Source organism: Cotesia glomerata, linkage group LG5 (genome assembly GCF_020080835.1).
Source record: "Cotesia glomerata isolate CgM1 linkage group LG5, MPM_Cglom_v2.3, whole genome shotgun sequence".
Lineage (NCBI taxonomy): Eukaryota > Metazoa > Arthropoda > Insecta > Hymenoptera > Braconidae > Cotesia > Cotesia glomerata.
In genome coordinates, this window is record NC_058162.1 from 1,858,477 (window position 1) to 1,877,366 (window position 18,890).

The 18,890-nt window shown below is 25.3% G+C and overlaps 3 protein-coding genes across 5 annotated transcripts; 1 reads left to right on the top strand and 2 right to left on the bottom strand.

Annotated features, from left to right (window-relative positions):
* Positions 1-966: 966 nt before the first annotated feature.
* On the bottom strand, positions 967-4,710 carry LOC123264599 (X-box-binding protein 1). Its single transcript, XM_044727935.1, has 3 exons — positions 4,122-4,710; positions 2,255-2,761; positions 967-1,253 (listed from the first exon to the last, which is right to left on the bottom strand). Exons 1-3 carry the CDS (start codon positions 4,397-4,399, stop codon positions 1,151-1,153), a joined length of 888 nt encoding a protein of 295 aa, XP_044583870.1. The 5' UTR covers positions 4,400-4,710; the 3' UTR covers positions 967-1,150.
* Positions 4,711-6,466: 1,756 nt separating this feature from the next.
* LOC123264597 (E3 ubiquitin-protein ligase RNF34) lies at positions 6,467-13,387 on the top strand. Of its 3 annotated transcripts, XM_044727933.1 has the most exons (8): positions 6,467-6,742; positions 7,012-7,161; positions 7,417-7,609; positions 7,784-7,880; positions 7,970-8,309; positions 8,732-8,912; positions 8,969-9,163; positions 13,377-13,387. In XM_044727933.1, the coding sequence occupies exons 2-7, from the start codon at positions 7,048-7,050 to the stop codon at positions 9,148-9,150; spliced, it is 1,107 nt and encodes a 368-aa protein (XP_044583868.1). In that variant the 5' UTR covers positions 6,467-6,742; positions 7,012-7,047; the 3' UTR covers positions 9,151-9,163; positions 13,377-13,387. The 3 variants fall into 3 exon arrangements, with proteins under 3 accessions (XP_044583868.1, XP_044583866.1, XP_044583867.1); XM_044727931.1 differs by lacking the exon at positions 13,377-13,387 and having other exon boundaries at positions 8,969-9,177; XM_044727932.1 differs by lacking the exons at positions 6,467-6,742; positions 13,377-13,387 and adding an exon at positions 6,836-6,852 and having other exon boundaries at positions 8,969-9,177.
* Positions 10,140-18,801, bottom strand: LOC123264598 (carbonic anhydrase 3-like). Its single transcript, XM_044727934.1, has 6 exons — positions 18,639-18,801; positions 11,926-11,970; positions 11,672-11,833; positions 11,120-11,367; positions 10,790-11,029; positions 10,140-10,520 (listed from the first exon to the last, which is right to left on the bottom strand). Exons 1-6 carry the CDS (start codon positions 18,676-18,678, stop codon positions 10,296-10,298), a joined length of 960 nt encoding a protein of 319 aa, XP_044583869.1. The 5' UTR covers positions 18,679-18,801; the 3' UTR covers positions 10,140-10,295.
* Positions 18,802-18,890: the final 89 nt, after the last annotated feature.

An 18,890-nucleotide genomic window follows, 5' to 3' on the forward strand; every position in this document is an offset into this window, starting at 1 on the left:
CGAAAAACGGGGTGAAAACAATAACTTCCCGATTTTTGAAAATTTTCAATTTTCTCAGCGGGAAGTTAAAAATTCTTAATAAAATTTAAAACAATTTTTCAACACGAAATTTAATCTTTAAAAAATGTACTCGACAGAAAAGATTATTGTGATGACATAAATGTTATTTTTAAATAAGTATAAAAATATATGTTGAATATAATAATATATTTACATTTATAAAGTACAAAAAAAAATTTCAGTGAACATTTACTTATATCTAAAAAAATGAAAATTAAGTTAGCCGACTTTTAAAAATTTTTAAGATTTTTTTTCATTAAAAGAATCATTAGAAAAAAATAAAAAAAAATGTTCATTTGTAAAAAATTTTTAAAACAATTTTTAAAAAATATTTTTTTGTTCTAATTTAATTATTAAAAAAAATCAAAAAATTAAAAATTTCGGCTAACTTTAGTATTATTCTAAAAAATTTTTGTTTTTTTTTTTTATCTCATTAAATTACAACTAAAAAATATTTTTGAAAAATTGCAATTGCAGTTTTTAAAGTTTTTTACAAATGAAAATTTTTTTTTATTTTTTTGTAATGATTCTTTTAATGAAAAAAAAATTATAAAAATTTTTAGATGTCAGCTAACTTTATTTTCATTTAAAAAATAGATAAATTTAATTAATTAAACAAGACTAGGAAATAATTCCGAAAAACTTTCGTGCCATAAATCTGTGAGTGCTGCAGTGTCAGTATGCCTTTCAGCTTGCGCAAAATCATGAGATTCGTATCCACAATTGGATATATTAGATTTCATTTTATAGCATACAGAATTAGCATCAGAATCATCAGAATGCATGCTAGAAGGTGACATAGAGTCTGCTATTGAGTAAGCAGGTGAAACATTATTGTAATAATTAGGCGTTAAATTAGCGGATTCATCACTGCTGACTTCTTGGACACATTCGTCTATTCTGATACCCTCGTCTTCTCCAGGATAAATGATAGTTATACAATTAGTAGCCTCATCGTAGGTCCCATAAACAGTGTCGACATCGCTGACGGGTTCTTGCTTGATTTTAACTTCACGTTTAAATAATTCTGGTATTGGTGATTTATCAACATATTGAGCGGGGAAAGGGTTAGACTCTTTGGGATATAAATTTAAGCTACTGCAGATTGGACTGGCTTCCACATTTTTTGATGCCTGCCCCACCATTTTTTTTGAATCATCAGATTCTTCAAAGGTATCTTTCTTGATGGTGACCTGAGTACAGATAAATAAAAAATAAACTAAAATTCTCACGAATCTATATCATTAAAATACTCTATCTCTAGATAGATAATTAAGAAATGACCATGTATTTCGTGAAGGATTGACATTTTTAAAAATATAAGCTCACTTCGATGTTACACTCTTCAAGACCTTTCATTTGAGTACCCACATTAATTTTTCATATATTTTATATATTTATATATATTATATATGTGTATATATGAAAAATATATCAAAAATGCATGTGGGTATTCAAATGAAAGCCCTTGATGAGTGAAACATCAAAATGAGCTTATATCTTTAAAAATGTCAATTGTTAAGAAATTACATGTGCAATTTAACAAATATCTTGTGAACTATTGACATTTTTAAAGATATAAGCTCACTCCGATGTTACACTCATCAAGACCTTTCATTTGAGTACCCACATCCATTTTTCATATATTTCATATATTTATATATATTATATATATGAATATATGAAAAATATATGAAAATGCATGTGGGTACTCAAATGAAAGCTCTTGATGAGCAGAACATCGGGATGAGCTTATATCTTTAAAAATGTCAATAGTTTAGAAAATACAATGCAATTTAACATAATTAAGAAACGACCTTGTATCTTGTGAACTATTGATATTTTTAAAGATATAAGCTCATCCCGATGTTACACTCTTCAAGACCTTTCATTCGAGTAACCACATCAATTTTTCATATATTTATATATATTATATATATGTATATAAGAAAAATATATCAAAAATGCATGTGGGTACTCAAATGAAAGCTCTTGATGAGTGGAACATCAAGATGAGCTTATATATTTAAAAATGTCAATAGTTAAAAAAGAACAGTGCAATTTAAAAATAGTCATTATTTAACAAAGCAAAATTTTATTTATTTATAGTTCACAAGTCAAGGCAGCCACATAGTGACTGCAAGGTTGCTAGTAAGTATTAATAAAAATAAGATTTTTAAGGAAATAATCTCACCTGATCACTTGGTCTCTGAGCATGAGCTTCCACGCCAGCGGTAACTTCTCGCAGAAGACTTTCTGCAAGTTCTTCGAGTCGTTCGACATAGCCGTCACTTTGGATGTCGGCAAAGAGTTCCTCCAGAGGAGGTAAAGCGTCAATATCTTCAACAGAATTTCCGCACTTGCTGACGGTGTTAGGGACGGTGCCAGTTGAGTTGCCCCACCCTGCGGCAGAGGGTTAATGGGGGATACAGCTGATCCCAGCGCGGGTGCAACACAACCGACACGACCCATGCACATTGAGCAATACCGATCTGAATCAGTTTTATTAACGCTTTTATCTCCTTCCTTCAGCCTTTGATTCTCCGCACATAATGCTTCGTTTTGCGCTCTCAGACTGTCACACTCTTCTGCGATTAGTTCATTTTTCTCCACTAAAGTTCTTACTGTTTCTTCCAGCTCATCAAGCTTTGCTTTTTTACGGTCTCTGGATGTTTGGGCAGCAACTCGGTTCTTCAGTTTTCTAGGTTAAAAAAAATTATTCATTAATTGCTGGACAACTTTAGTATGACATAATAATAAAGTTAGACATTTTTGATTTTGCTTAATTTATTAAATTAAAAAAAAAAAATTATATTTTTTTTTTTAAATGCCCTTACAGTTTTTCAACTTTTTTACAAATGAAATTTTTTAAAAAAATAAAATTCGATAGAAAAAAATGATTAAAATGTCCGCTAATTTTATTTTCATTGGTATAACTCTACATAACAAAGAAATGACTCTGTATGTCGTGAACTATTGACATTTTTTAAGATATAAGCTCATCCCGATGTTACACTCATCAAGACCTTTCATTTAAGTACCCACATCAATTTTTCATATATTCATATATTATATATATACATATATATGAATATATGAAAAATATATCAAAATGCATGTGGGTACTCAAATGAAAGCTCTTGATGAGTGTAACATCAGGATGAGCTTATATCTTTAAAAATGTCAATATTTAAGAAAGTACAGTGCAATTCAACATAATTAAGAAATTACCTTGTATTTTCTGAACTATTTACAACTTTTAAGATATAAGCTCATCCCGTTATTACACTCATCAAGACCTTTCATTTGAGTACCCACATCAATTTTTCATATATTTTATATATTTATATATATATTATATATATGTATAAATGAAAAATATATCAAAATGCATGTGGGTACTCAAATGAAAGCTCTTGATGAGTGTAACATCAGGATGAGCTTATATCTTTAAAAATGTCAATATTTAAGAAAGTACAGTGCAATTTAACATAATTAAGAAATTACCTTGTATTTTCTGAACTATTGACAACTTTTAAGATATAAGCTCATCCCGTTATTACACTCATCAAGACCTTTCATTTGAGTACCCACATAAATTTTTCATATATTTCATATATTTATATATATATATATATATATATATATATATATATATATATTCTATATATGTATATATGAAAAATACATCAAAATGCATGTGGATACTCAAATGAAAGCTCTTGATGAGTATAACATCAAGATGAGCTTATATCTTTGAAAATGTCAATAGTTAAAAAAGTACAGTGCAATTTAACAAAAGTCATTATTTAATAAAGCAAAATTTATATTTATTTATAGTTCGCAAGTGACTCCAAGGTTGCTAGTTTTATATCAATTAAATTATAATAAAAAATATTTAATTAAAAAATTCCACGTATCAAAATTAAAAAAAAATTTTTAAAGTATTCTTTTTATTGTAATTAATTTATTAAAAAAATTGACAGCTGTCAGCTAACTTCAGGATGATAACTTAGGTAACATATGTTACATACTAATCATGTTCAAATTAATTTACTTACTTTCTTTGGAGTTTTTCTTCCCATGAAAGATGATCAAGCCTTCGTTTTTTTCCTCTCAGCCACATGTCTGTTTTCATCAGCTCACCCTGGATATCACCATAACAATCGTGCTGAATTTTCTGCATGTTCTTAGCGTCAACCTTGGACTTTGTGGCGAGAATAGATGTAGTAAAATTTAAATTTCCAGTCGGCTTAATAATATTACGCACCGGGCTAATCACTGGTGATTTTTGAAGCCCTTTAGGCAATGTGATTATGACACTTTTTGGCGAAATCATAATATGCCATAGATTTATCAATAAACTATTAGAGCAATAAAAATTATCTCACTTATGGATTGTGTAATAATATCACTGTAATTATCTTCAAGCTTTATTGCGTTACTGAATGTAAGAGAATTTATTAAAATTATTATTTAATAACCAAACACTCTGGAGCTTAACCATCAAATGTTTCCTTTATTTGACTCTTCTGTTATGTTCTTCTCTCTATACCTGATGCCTGATGCAATAACTCGACCGTACTGCAGAATATTCCTCCTTGGAGTGGGATCAACGAACACTCTGGTAGTTTTCGAAGCGTCTCATTGGTTAAAAGTGACGTTTACTTGATGTGGATCATTTCTATTGGCTGAAGATATTCGTGTCGTCGTCATAACTACCGGTTTTCTATACAAATGTGATTCATCATTTATTAATGACCTGTTGATCGACTTTTAACATTTTCCTTTACTTACAATAATAAAATTATGTTATTATTAAGTCGTAAAAATTTTTTTTTTCTTATCTATAAGTCATAAAAAAATAAAATGTTTTTTTTTTATATTTAAAATTGTAACTTATGATTTTAACGATATTTAGTATTTACATATTAAAATTTGTTTATGTACTTGCAATTTTTAATTAAATTTAATGAATAGAATAAAATTTATTAAATATAAGCCTTAGTTTATAAATATGTAATAAAACGGATTTTTTTTTTTAATAAAAAAAAATTCTTTGTTGAACTTATAATAAAAATCTATTTTTAGTTTTTAATCGATAAAGTTAGGTCATTGAAATGAAAACTATAAAAGTAAGCGCAGTTCTATCTACTTAATCTAGAAAAAATATATATAATTGTTAAATATAATAATAAAATAATTATTTTATTAATTCTGACGTTAGAAAAATTTTCTTAAAATTTTACAATCTAGAAAATCTATTCAAGTCTCTATTTTTTATTGACGTATGTAAATAATTAATATAATTCAATAATCTCAAATGAAAACTAATTTAGCAGATATTTAAAAATTTTGGAGTCAATAAATTATGAAAAAAAATTTTAAAAAGAAAATTGAGACGTAAAAATTTTTAGAAATTAAAAATGCAATTTTTTTAAATAAATTTGTTTGTTAAAAAAAAATTTTTAAATGGTTAAGTTACTGTTCCCCAAAAGCGTCACATAAAAAAATGTTGACTTTTTGGGAGATTTTATTTAACAAAAAGTAAAAAATTAATAATTGTCAACTTAAATTCAACAATATATTACTAAAAAAAATTTTGTGCCGCTTGGGGTCATTAATCCCAGACTCCTAAAGCGTCCCAAGTGGCACAAAAATTTTATTTAGTAATATTTTGTTAAATTCAAGTTGACAATTATTAATTTTCAATTTCTTGTTAAATAAAATTTACCAAAAAATCAATAATACTGAAGTTAGCCGTCAGCTGTTAATTTAAAAACATTTTTTTAATAAATCAATAACAATAAAGAAATTATTCTAAAAATTTTCACTTGTAATTTTTAATAATTTTTACATGTGGAATTTTTTAATTAAATTTTTTTTTATAATAATTTAATTTTTATAAAGTTCTAAAAAAATTTCTTCTGTCTGTTAACTTCAGTGTCACAAAAATCAACAGTTTTTTATGTGACACTTGAGGTGTAGTTAAGTCGAATGCTTAAATTAAATTATAATAATTAACAAAATTTCCTGCTAATGATTTTGCGCGCAACTCTTCAGGGTTTTTAAGTTTAAAACGATGACCAATTTTTAACAATGTTTCAAGATAATCTTATAAGAAGTTATTAATTTCTTTTTGGCTAATTTAAAAGTTGATAAAATATTTATTGATAAAGATTAATTTTCTGTCAATTTACATCGCTCTTTTTATTTATTATATACTTATATATAGGCTTCATAAGTAAGTTAATAGCTTAATTATATCTAAAATATAAATAATGAATTTATTCACTTGATTTTAGCGACTGTAAAGTAATGTATCAATAATTATTCAAATAAAATTCAAGTAAAAAATGAATTATTAAAAAAATGTTCAAAGTTCAAATCTAAAAAAGAAGATAATGAAGATAGCCAAAAATTTAATACATTGTTATTTAATTAAATTATATATAACAAGAAATTATAATTGTCTGATCGATAATTCAGTACCCTCAACAATACAATATCTATTTTAACATTGTAATTGATTCAACTTTAATTTCAGAGTAATAATCACGCAAGACTTTCGTAAGATTTCTGAACAGCTAAATTATTATCTAAACTGTCAGATAATATCAACCATCTCTCATTTGGATATTTAGTAAACATACAAAATAAAACTTTAGTATTGTGAAGTTAGGTAATGAAAGTGTTTGCGTTTCTTAATTAAAATTTGATAAAAAATTACATAAATACAACTGTGACACAAGCACTTTTTTTTTACTTACAATCATAAGTGTAATAATTATTGCAAGTAGAAAATTATGTATAAAATATTATTGTAACTCTAAAAAATTTTCTTTGTTAATGTTGATTATGATTACTAATTATATAAACCACAATAATGTACAAGAAATAATTTTTTTTAAGATAAAAACATTAAGAGTCATATTTATGTTTACATTTCAGTATTGATAAAATTGAGGAAAACGTCACGCAGTGTGAATGGATGACATAACCTATAAAATTATTCTAAATAGTATTATTAATTTAAATAAAATATTTGACGACATGGCTTGTGAAGCCTGTTCAACTAAATTCACATTATTTAAAAGAAAAGTAAGTAATTTTTTATTTTTTATACTTTTTATTTATTTTTTTTTAATATTATTTTAAAGGGTGAACTTGATTGTAAAAAATAAAATCTTTTAATAACATTAAAATTTGCAGTCGCTTATTTTTTAGTTTTTTTTTTTTAATAAATAAATTTGTTCCAAAAAAATATTTTTAAAAAATTGCATTTGTAATTTAAAAAAAAAAATCTGAAAATTATAAAATATCTGCTAAATTAATTTTTATAATTTTTTATTACAGAAACAATGCAAGGATTGTCTGAGATTTTTTTGTACAGATTGTGTGATTAGAAGAGGAGACAGAGTTTTAAGTTGTGATAATTGTAGTATGTTGTCTAGAAGACCACTTATTAAATCTCAAGTATTGACAATGAAATCAAAAGATCTCAAACAATATCTTATGGCAAAAAAAGTATCGCTCAGAGGATGCGTAGGTAAGAATTCAATATTTTATTATTTTTATAATAATGATACTAAAATTGAGAGACATTTAATCATTTTTAACAATTAAATTATATCTGAAAAAATTTATTTTAAAAATTCCATCTTTAGAAGAGCTCTAAAAATTATAATTAATGTTTGTAATTAATTTAATAATTGATCTGCAGAAAAAGAAGATTTAGTCAATATTTTAATGCGATATGCCAACGGAGAAAGTCAAATAGACAACGAATTATTAACAAATAATGTGTCTCAGCCATTAAGGTAATAATAATTAAATAAAAAGGTTTTTAAAAAAATATTAAGGTGATTAGTTATTTAATCAACACGTTTTTAAATGTATTTTATCACAGGCCGCAGGAAAGACAAAGTACACCACCTGGTTCTCCACCAAGAAGATCTAGAAGCCCTCCAATAAATGTAAGGCAAACTGTTGAAAGTCCACAATCTGAGCACGAGCCATTTTTTCCGCCTAGAAATCATAATGTAGATATAGAAGAAATTTCATCCGAAGAGGATATTAGCCCGTCACAAGGTCCTGAACCTTTAATAACAGAACAAGAGCAAGAGCAAGAGCAAAATCTTGAGCAAGTACAGCCAGAAGTAGATCCAGAAATAGTTATTCAAGAAGAAGAAAACTCTCCAGAAAGTTCTAGGAGTAGTGATCCGTCTGAATTTAATGAGCTGCCTTCGGTAATAAAAATTATTATTTTTATAATTATTTATACATTGAAAAAAAAATTTTTTTTTTTTTTAAAATGAGTATTTTTATGAGAAAAAATTAATTTTTGGAAATTTTAAACAATTTTATTTCTCAGCTGAAGAAAAACAAATTTTTTATTTTTTTTTTTATTTGGAAAAAAAAACAAGTTTTAGATAAACAACTTGCGTATTTTCATCCAAAATTATTTTTCTCCGATTCAAAAAAATTTTTTTTTAACAAAAAAATTATTGTGATAAAAATTTTGATTTCTTTAGCTTAAAAAATAAAATTGTTTAAAATTTTTAACAAATTTAATTCTTATTACAAGATTGCTCATTTTTATAAAAAGCATTTTTTTTACTTCAAATTTTAACAATAGTTTTTTAAATTAATTTTTTATTATCTTGATTAGTGGACAGGTAACGTGAAGCTATCTGACATAATGGAAAGATCAGATTTAGAATATCTTAATGTGAAGCAATTAAAAGATCTCCTCAGATCAAATCGAGTTGATTTCAAAGGTTGCCTTGAAAGATCAGAACTTCTTGATAGAGCTTCTAGACTTTGGGATGCTCATAAACGATCGAGAGAAGGTAATTTTACTACATTTTAGATCTAATTAAAATATTAATTTGCAATTATTTTACAGATTTAAGTGCAGAGGGTCTTTATGATGAAAGCTTGTGTAAAATTTGTTGGGATTCACCTATTGAATGTGTAATATTAGAATGCGGGCATATGGCTTGTTGTATAAACTGTGGCAAGCAAATGAATGAGTGTCCAATTTGTCGTCAATATGTTGTAAGAGTTGTGAGATTTTTCAAAGCTTAAATTAAAATATTAAGTGAAAAAAAGAAAGTCTAGACTGGATACAAAGCGTATAACGTTTTATTTTTTTAAAAGTTATTTTTTTTCACCGCTGTCAAAGTGAAGAATATATATTTATGAAATGTTTTTAATTTTCACTATATTAGTTTAATTTCTTATAAAGAAAATAAGCTTAGAGTAAAAATTCAATTGATTTTGAAGTTGATTATTATTAATAAAAATAAAAATATTTTTCTTAATTCTAAACATCGAATTTAAAATTATAAAAAATTAAAATTCTATTTAAGTATCTTTAGTACTATTTAATAAAAAATAATTATTATGACAATTAAAATTTTTCGATTTAAAATTAATCAAAAGTATTCTACCGTCATACTAGCCTTTGTAATTTAATTTATCATTCTGTGCTTTATTGTTCCTTATAAAATAAAATAAACAATTAATTGTACCAAATATTCAATATTCCTTATAAGGAAAGACAAATTGTTTAGTGAACTTAAAAATATTAAGGTGATAAGTTGTTTTATAGTATACATATCAAATAAGTAATTAAAAACAAGGCAGATATTTATTAAGGCAATTAAATAATTAAATATTTTGATTATAGTGTCTCAATAATTTTAAAAAAATTATACAATAGTAAAAAATATATAGATATTATCAAAATTCTGACAGCCGAAACTTAATGTTCAATAATATATTTAATTATTCTGTATAATTTTTAATTCATACTTTATTGACTTATTTGATTAATACAATAAGAATTAAAAACTAATTTTTATTTCTTCTTTATAAACTTGTTAATTAGCATTGTATTTTAATAAATAAGATTTTTGGCTGAGCATAAAAGTACAGTGCCGTTATTGACTTAAAAAAAAAAACAAATTTTTTAGGACCACAATACTGAAGAAGAAATGATCAAACTTATTTTTGTAAATGGATTTTCTAGGTATACATATTAATTTTAAAATAATTAATTAAGCAATAAATAATTCTAAGCTTTCACATTCAAAGTTTACTTGTTCATACTTACACTATTCTTCTCTAATATGTATAATTTATAAGTCATGTTCTTACTCATTTAAATAATAATAAATAATTATTTTTTAAGGTATTAAATTTCATCCAACTATATCTAAAGTTATGATTTAAAGCCCGAAAAATGCGAACCACAGTTCCGGTGGAATGGTCAACAATACAGCGGCGAAAGTGATTGATAGTGACGATGAAACCGTCTTAATATCTCCAGAATTATACAAGTCACTCACAATAACGTTTCTAAAAATTTTTCTGTCCTCCAACTTTTGAACTGGACGGAAATTGTGAGTAAGTTTTTGATTATCGAAAGTTTTAATACTTCTAAAGGCCTCAATCTTGAAAAAAAAAAATTTAATATTAAATGACATTAAAGTTAGCAGTCACTTGATTTTTTTTTAATAAATAAATTTGCTCAAAAAAATTATTTCTAAAAAATTTGATTTTTTATTTTTTTAATTTTCTAAATGTTAATTTTTTTTCTCATTTTTTTTGAGTTAATTTATTTGTTAAAAAAATTTTTAAAATTATAAAATATCTGCTAAGTTAATTTTCATGAATATTAATTATAAATTATATTGAAGAAAAATTTGGTATGATCACTTACTTGCTCATGACTCATTCGGAATGGATCCTTAAAGTCAATCCAGATAACAACCTCCGAACAAGGAGGAGTAGTTAAAGATCCATGGTACGTATAATAATCTGAGACAATTATTTCACCAGGTAATAATAATTTTTCAGGATATATTGGACCGTTCAATGTAACATTGGTGTTGACTTCTTCAATCATTGGAAAGGCTGCTAATAGTGGTTCATACACTGGATTAAATTTATTGTTGTCAACCTAATTAATTAAAAAAAAAACATAATTGAAGATTATAAATTTATTATTAAATTTATTGCTAGCAAAAATTGAGGAAATTTTGAAATTTACTTCAACAAAGTAAGCAAGAACTGCAAGACCATCAGCATAATGCATAGCAACTTCCATGGATCCGTAAGATTTTTTATAAAACACCGCATGGAGCTCCATGGCATACGCAATGTTATTTATACGATCTTCAGAGCCTTCCTTGTCATCGGAGCCCCAGTGGAAGTGCATTTGCTTGAAGATATACGGATAAGTATCCAAAGGACCTCCGTATATTTTTATGGCTTCTGGATTGTCGAATGTTATCGTCACTGAAATATAAAAAAAATATGTTTACTTTTTCTTCTTGATCTTCAATTGACAATTAGCTTTGATAAGTCTTTTATCGAAAGATTAGATCTTACAATTTTTTTTTCTTCATTTAAAAAAAATCTAGAGATAACTATTAAGGTTGCGCTTCAATAATTCCAAAAATTTTTTATAAAAACTAATTAATAAATTTTATTTATAAAATTTATTAATAAAATTTGTTAATAAATTTATTAATAAAATTTATTAACAAAATTTATTAATAAAATTTAGTAATAAATTTTTTAATAAAAATTAATAAATTACCTGTATGTCCATTATTAGTTAATTTAGCTACTTGAGGATTTTGAAGGCCCACAAATTTTATTGAAGGAAAACTAACGTCCTCGACTTCATGTTCTTCAATGTTAATCGGTGATTGATGTTTGCCTGTACATGTTCCGTAATCTTTTGTCCAATATTGTGGTCCTAAAAACATTTAATTATTTTATTTAGTTTTAATTTCTTCATTAAAAAAAAGAAAGAAGAAATAAACTACAGTAAAAAATAAATTAAAGTACCATGAACGCCTTCATAAGTAAATTCTTGACCTCCAGAAATTTTACCTGAAAAAAAAATTATTTTTAAACAAAAATAAAAATACACAAAAATTTATTTCTTTTATTGATTCAATAATTCAATTTTGTTTTTTTATTATTGCCATGAAATAAAACACTAGCTGTCTTATTCATCACCAATAATATGACAGTACTGAAAACAAAGTAACTTATCACTTAAATGTCCATAAGTAGATGCACATACAAAAAATATAATAGGCTCAATTAGTAAGTCTACATGCAAGTTCTCGACCTTCAAATAAAATAACGTTATCATACTCATTATATTTATTGTATTTATATAGATATAAATTGATATCTACCGCAAATATATTTGCTATTTGTTGTACTGTTAACGTAAATGTCACGCCAATTTAAAAGAAGAAAAAAAAATTATTTTATTGAGATACCGTGAGAATTTTAACGCTGCGTAAGATCCGTTGGTATTTTCATTGTTTTTTTTTTTTCGATCTATAGTTGATAATCTTCCTTGCAATCTTTGATATATTTTATGTGTTAACTGACATTTCCGTTTCGTTTTTTTTTACTCACTAATTTCACCTGATAAATTCATCTGTTTTGACATATTATACTATTTATTAAAATTTATTCTGAATTTTTATAATAAATATTCTTTTTTGTTAAATATTGCACCCAGTGAACACATGACGTTCATCTGACGTCAGTTGAATGTCATAAGAATGTCACAAAATTTTGACATAAGTTTGACGTAAAACTGATTTTCCCTATGATCTTATTATGATGTCACAACCTGTGATGTCATTTTTACATCATTCTGATATAAAAAATGTTATGTCGTATTAAAGTCATTATTGTACGTCATAATGACGTAACTTTACCATCAAACATTTACGTCACTGGTAAGTCACGGTTTTACGTAATACTGATGTAATTTTCAAGTCATACATTTACGTCACTGGTAAGTCACGATTCTTCGTAATACTGATGTGAGTTTCAAGTCCCTATTTTACATCAGTTAAAAGTCACAGTTGTACGTAATATTGATATAAGTTTAAAGTCATCTTTTTACATCACTGAAAAGTTCTGATTGTACCTAATACTGATGTAACTCTGAACTCTTTTTCTTACATTAGTGAAAAGTCACGATCGTACGTAAGGCTGATTTCATTTTGAAATCATCTTTATACCCTGTTAAAAAAAAAAAGTATTGAAGGTAATAGAAACCAGTTATGAAAAAACCAATACTTTTCAATTCTTTTGCCATACTTTTGTTTTTATCAGGATGCGTCAATGTTAAGTTACGGTTTGACATGATATTGATGTAACTTTGGAGCAATGGTTTTCCATCATAGATTCGTTGGAATTAAGCAGTAAAAAATTCATTCAAAAAAAGTATAGGGGAAGAGGGAGAACAAAATGGAATTTATCTAAAGAAATATTAAGTTTTTGGGGACTCAAATATTATTGTAAATCGTCTTCATTTTAATTCTGTTTAAGATAAATAGCACTAATTTTAAACTGCCGTTTAGAAAAAGATTTTTTATTTTTGAAGGCGAAACGGGGTACTCCTTAAAAAAAGTCAAAAATAATTTTTTTACAAAATAAGTATCAGCTTTGACCAAGTCAAATTTTTGCGAGCAATTTTGCTACAAAAACTCACTTTTGACCTAATGAGTATGAGAGTGAAATAAGGCAAATTTTTTGTGAAACTTATTGTATTTTTTGGTAATTATTGTATCTATAATAGAAAATGAAAAATTTAATAGTGAGAAAAAACCGTGATCATTTAGAAGTTGGAATAAATCGTTTTCTATGCATACTACCCACAAAGAAGTCTGAACTTTTCCCGATTTTTGACCTGCTGTATCTCAGTGAAAAATGATCGTATTGCAAATCTAAAAAGATGCATTTTAAGGCTTTAAAACTCCATGATTATAGTTTATAGATTTTCTGACAAAAAATTTTAGCTAAAAATGGGATGAAGGAGAACTTTTTCAAAATTTTTGATTTTTTTTTTTCGTCTCAGAGGCTTAGAAAAATTTTTTCGATTCATGACTTGACAGGTCCTCATAGAAAATTCATTCCAGCTTCCGAAAATGTCTTCTAATTTGCTGTGCGACCATTGGTAGCTGAAATATTAATAGTTGAAGACAAATGGGCTTTTGCAAAAGTATTGCTTTCATGAAAGTAATATAATTCTCTTTAATTATGTTTTATGAATTTTCTTGAATTTAGGAAAATTTTGTCAACTTTAAGTGGCATTTTGCGTTTAATTGGACAATCTAAACATTTTTGTTTTCAACTTTCAGAATTTATGACGTTAATATGACATCGTTATGACGTTCTTATGACCAATGAAATATTAATTCATGAAAATTCTGAAAATTTATAAAATTTAGAAAAAATTCATCAATTTCTATGCAATCTCATCATAAATCTTAATAAAACTTGAGAAAAACGTATAAACTTAATCCTTTCCAACTTTTAAATTCATATAGATTTAAATAAACGTTTTTAATATCAATCGTGATGCAGACAAGTGAGCAGCGTTCAAGACTCCAAACTCAATGGACCCGAGTTCAAGCCTAGCACACGCCAGGATTTTTCAACTCCAAATCTTCTTCCTCAGCATGTAATCAGTCTTAAAATTATTATTCGAACCCAAAACCGCATAATTAAATGTTACTTTTTTTTCAAAAAATTTTCTTCCGCGTAATTAATTTTGACATCAGTTATATATCATAAGGACGTCATAATTACGTCATATAAACGTCATAAATGTCATGCAAGCGTCACACTTACATCATAGGTACGTCATACGTATTACGTAAGAATCTTACGTCAAGAAGTGGGAAATTATGAGTCATATGTGACTCATATATGACTTACATCTTACGTAAATCATGACGTAGCATGACGTCATTCTGACGTCAGTTTGACATAATTGTGTTCACTGGGGCATTTCTTCATACATATATTTATCAATATTTATATTTTAAAATTTTAATAAAAATTTATTCTAAATTTTTACAATAATTATAATTTTTTTTTAAATATTTATTAATGTATATATATATATATATACTCGATTTTTACTTGTATACCGTTTCTTTTTGGTTTTTACAAGGCTGAGTAGATGGTAACTGTCGCATTCAGCGAGTGCGCCACCATACTATCTTTATACTATCCTGTTTTTTGCACGACTCATGATGCGAAGCATCAGAGAGTGTTTTACGATCGAAAAATTTTTTTATACTACGTTTGGACCCCAGCAAATCCCTTTTCACTCCTGTATTTCACTGCCATAATCAACCTTATTTTTTTCGCACGTTTATTCTCAATTTTTTATTATCACTGCGGCTGTGGACCGACTTGTGCTATCTGTACTGTATTTACCCTATTCCTCACCCCTTTCTATTGGTTGTTGGAATAGTGGCGATGGGGAAACCACAGAGAAAACCCATGCTAGTACAGTTCGGCTACCGGAGCGACCCCCGACGGTTGGTGTTGGAACTATTCGAACAACCGTCGGGGCCCGAACCCTCGCCTCACGGCATGATGTGCGAGCGAACTAACGGGATAATGAATTAGCCCGCTCGGCCATCATGCCACGTCAATATTTATTAATGTATTAATATTTAAAAATTTATTTTAAATTTTTACAATAAATATTCATTTTTTATTGCATTTCTTCATACACATTTTTTTTTTAATTTATTGATGTATTAATATTTTAACATTTATTCTAAATTTTTACAATAAATATTAATTTTTTAAAAATATTGCATTTCTTCACAAACAAATTTTTTTTTATATTTATTTATGTATTAATATTTTAAAATTTATTCTAAATTTTTATAATAAATATTAATTTTTTAAAAATATTGCATTTCTTCACACATATTTTTTTAAAATATTTATTTATGTATTTATATTTTAAAATTTATTTAAAATTTTTAAAATAAATATTAATTTCTTAAAAATATTGTATTTCTTCACAAATATTTTTTTTTTAATATTTATTTATGTATTTGTATTTATATAGCAATTGAAGGCATTATCCTTCACCTACTTGGCAAAAGACTCCAGAATAATATGAAATTTTATTGTTACGAGTTATCCTGCCCCATTATTGTCAAGGATAATGAAGAAAACGTGTACTTATAAATAAATTAATTTAATTTAATAAAATACTTAGCGCTTGATATCTTCAATTAAATAATTAATGAAAAAACAATAAATATTTATTTAAAAAAAAATTCTTACTCTATTACATAAATAAATATATATCATATTTATATAAAATTACTATTGAGATAGTTATGTGAAATTTAAACCTTTAATTATGTAATATCGGCTTGTAATGTTATATTTTAATTTCAATACGCAGTTTCTTCATATCAATTTTATTTCAAGACAAAAAAAATTTTTTTTCAAGTTAATTAATAAAAACTAATCAATAAAATTAATTAAAAATAAAAATGAACTTAAAGAAGATATTGCACAGATTTGTGTCATGTCAATTATTGATATGAATTATTGAGCGCAGTTTTATAATAACATGTCATAATAATTATTATTGTAATGGTAATGATCATATAATTTTTTTTTTTAATTATTGATAATCACCCGTAATTATTCATAATTTTTTAACGCTCAAGAAAATCTCCAAGTGTGAAATTTAAAAAATTTTTTTTAGGATTTTATTTTATAAGAGTGGGAATAAAATTATTTAAATTATTACAAGTGATTCAACTTTGCGTATTTTTCCTTTTTTAGTGGGAATAAAATTAAAGGAAGTGAATGTTCAGTAAAAACTTTAGACCAGAAAGTCTTAGTCATGATAAATTTCTTTTTTTTTTCTAATAATAAAATAAAAGAAATAATCTACTTTTATTTATTACCAAAAAAAGTATGACAAATTAAGCGACTTTATTTTTATTTATTGATAAATAAATAAAATAAATTTCTTCTTAATTTAAATATGTCACAAAATTAAAAAACAAGCCCGGTTTTTATTCTAAAGGTCATTTTTGAATAAAAATTAATTATTTAAATTTTTTTACTAAAAAATAATTAATTAAATTTTTAATAAAAAAAATTAATTAAATTTTTAATAAAAAAAAAATTAGTTAAATTTTTAATAAAAATAAAATTAATTAAATTTTTAATAAACAAAAATTAATTAAATTTTTTAATAAAAAAAAATTAATTATTAAGATGAATTAATAAAAAAATTAATTAATTATTAATATTTAGATATTAAATTTCGCGATTAATTTATTAAATATTATTTAATTCTTAGAACGATTATAAAAGCGGATGCATCAAGTAGATTAATTTATTCGAGACACATAATACCTTCAATGATATCAAATAAAAAAAAATTTTGCTAAGTGCGTAAACAATTACAGTAACAAGATATTTCAAGCATTTCTATAAATTATTTAACAATAAATAAATAAATTCTTATTTTTATTACAATTATTATCCAATAACTAAAAAGCAACTGAAATTATGACATAACATACATACCCGCTTATTATTAACAGTTTTATCACGATTTTGGCGTAATTACTTTTCCTTTCATTGTATTTTTCTACTTTGCATGCATCATATCGTGACGCTACCGGAAGGATAAAAAATATATTAGGATGAGCGATACACGCAGAGTATAATAGATTATCTTATTTGAAAGATAAAGAAATTAATGCTTCTTTTTATTTTACGTGACTTTCTTCACGCAAGAGATCGGACTTAACGGTGCTAACTTTTTTTGATTTTTATAAAAATATCCAGTTATGTATTTTTTTTTTTTTTATGGGATCAGTATAGCTAGACCATTTATCTTATGACAGCTAATTTTTCTCTATCTCATTTTGCAGGAATTTTTCTTTACTATTGTGCCGGATGCTTTTAGGTAGGCAAGAGCGAGTTTTATTTTAGGTGCATTCTTTGTGAATACTTATGAATGCAGAATGTAAAAAAATTCAATGAATTTTAAAAAAGAAATATTATTTAAATAAAATTAACATATTTATTGTTTTAAAATATAATAATAAGAGTAAATAAATGCGTAAGTATTATTATTTAAATTCTTTTTTATAAATTTAGAAAACTAAAGTCAGTTTCTTCTTAAAAAATATAATTAATATTATATTAATTTAATATGTACTCATTATGTACTTAATTATGATCTTCTTTAGGGAGCACTTGCTCTAGAATTAAATTTAAATAAATAAATAAATAAAATAATAATAAAAAAATATGCAGAGTAAGAAGTTAAAAAAAAGAAGCTTCTTGCAATAAAATTATTACATTAAAAATAGATAAAATATTTTATTGGCAATCTAAGGACATTTTTAATTGACACTTAAATATTTTTTTTTAATAGCTCAGGAACATGTTACTTAATATTTGTAATGATCAATTATATTTTATGAATTTTTACTGTACTTAGAAATAATTTAATTATTTCTAATCGCTTATTTCCAATAATTTGAATTTTCACTAACTTATTTTTTGTTTTAAATTAATTAAAATGATTTGAATTTTGATTAATTTTTTTGTTTTAAATTAATTAAAATGATTTTTAAGGAAGTAATTTTGAATCTTAGCTGTGAAGAAATAAAATAATTAAAAGGATTTTTTAAAATCTAATTTTGATAAAAATAATAAAATAATTAAAAACTTACAAGTGAATAAAAAAGTGAGGATTAAAATTTTTAAATCCATTTTTAAAGTTAAAAAAAATAAGCTTATTTCGGAACATCCACCTTCGACTTCAAATCACCGGAGTTAAGTTTGAACTGTCGAGTTCGTGTAAGCCATTATATTGTCCAGCCGCTCGCGATAGCACAAACACGAGTAAAGAAATGAGTAATGCAACATATTATCCTACACCAGCTCGAAAGCGACGAGGAAACCCAGACATAAGTCATATGTCA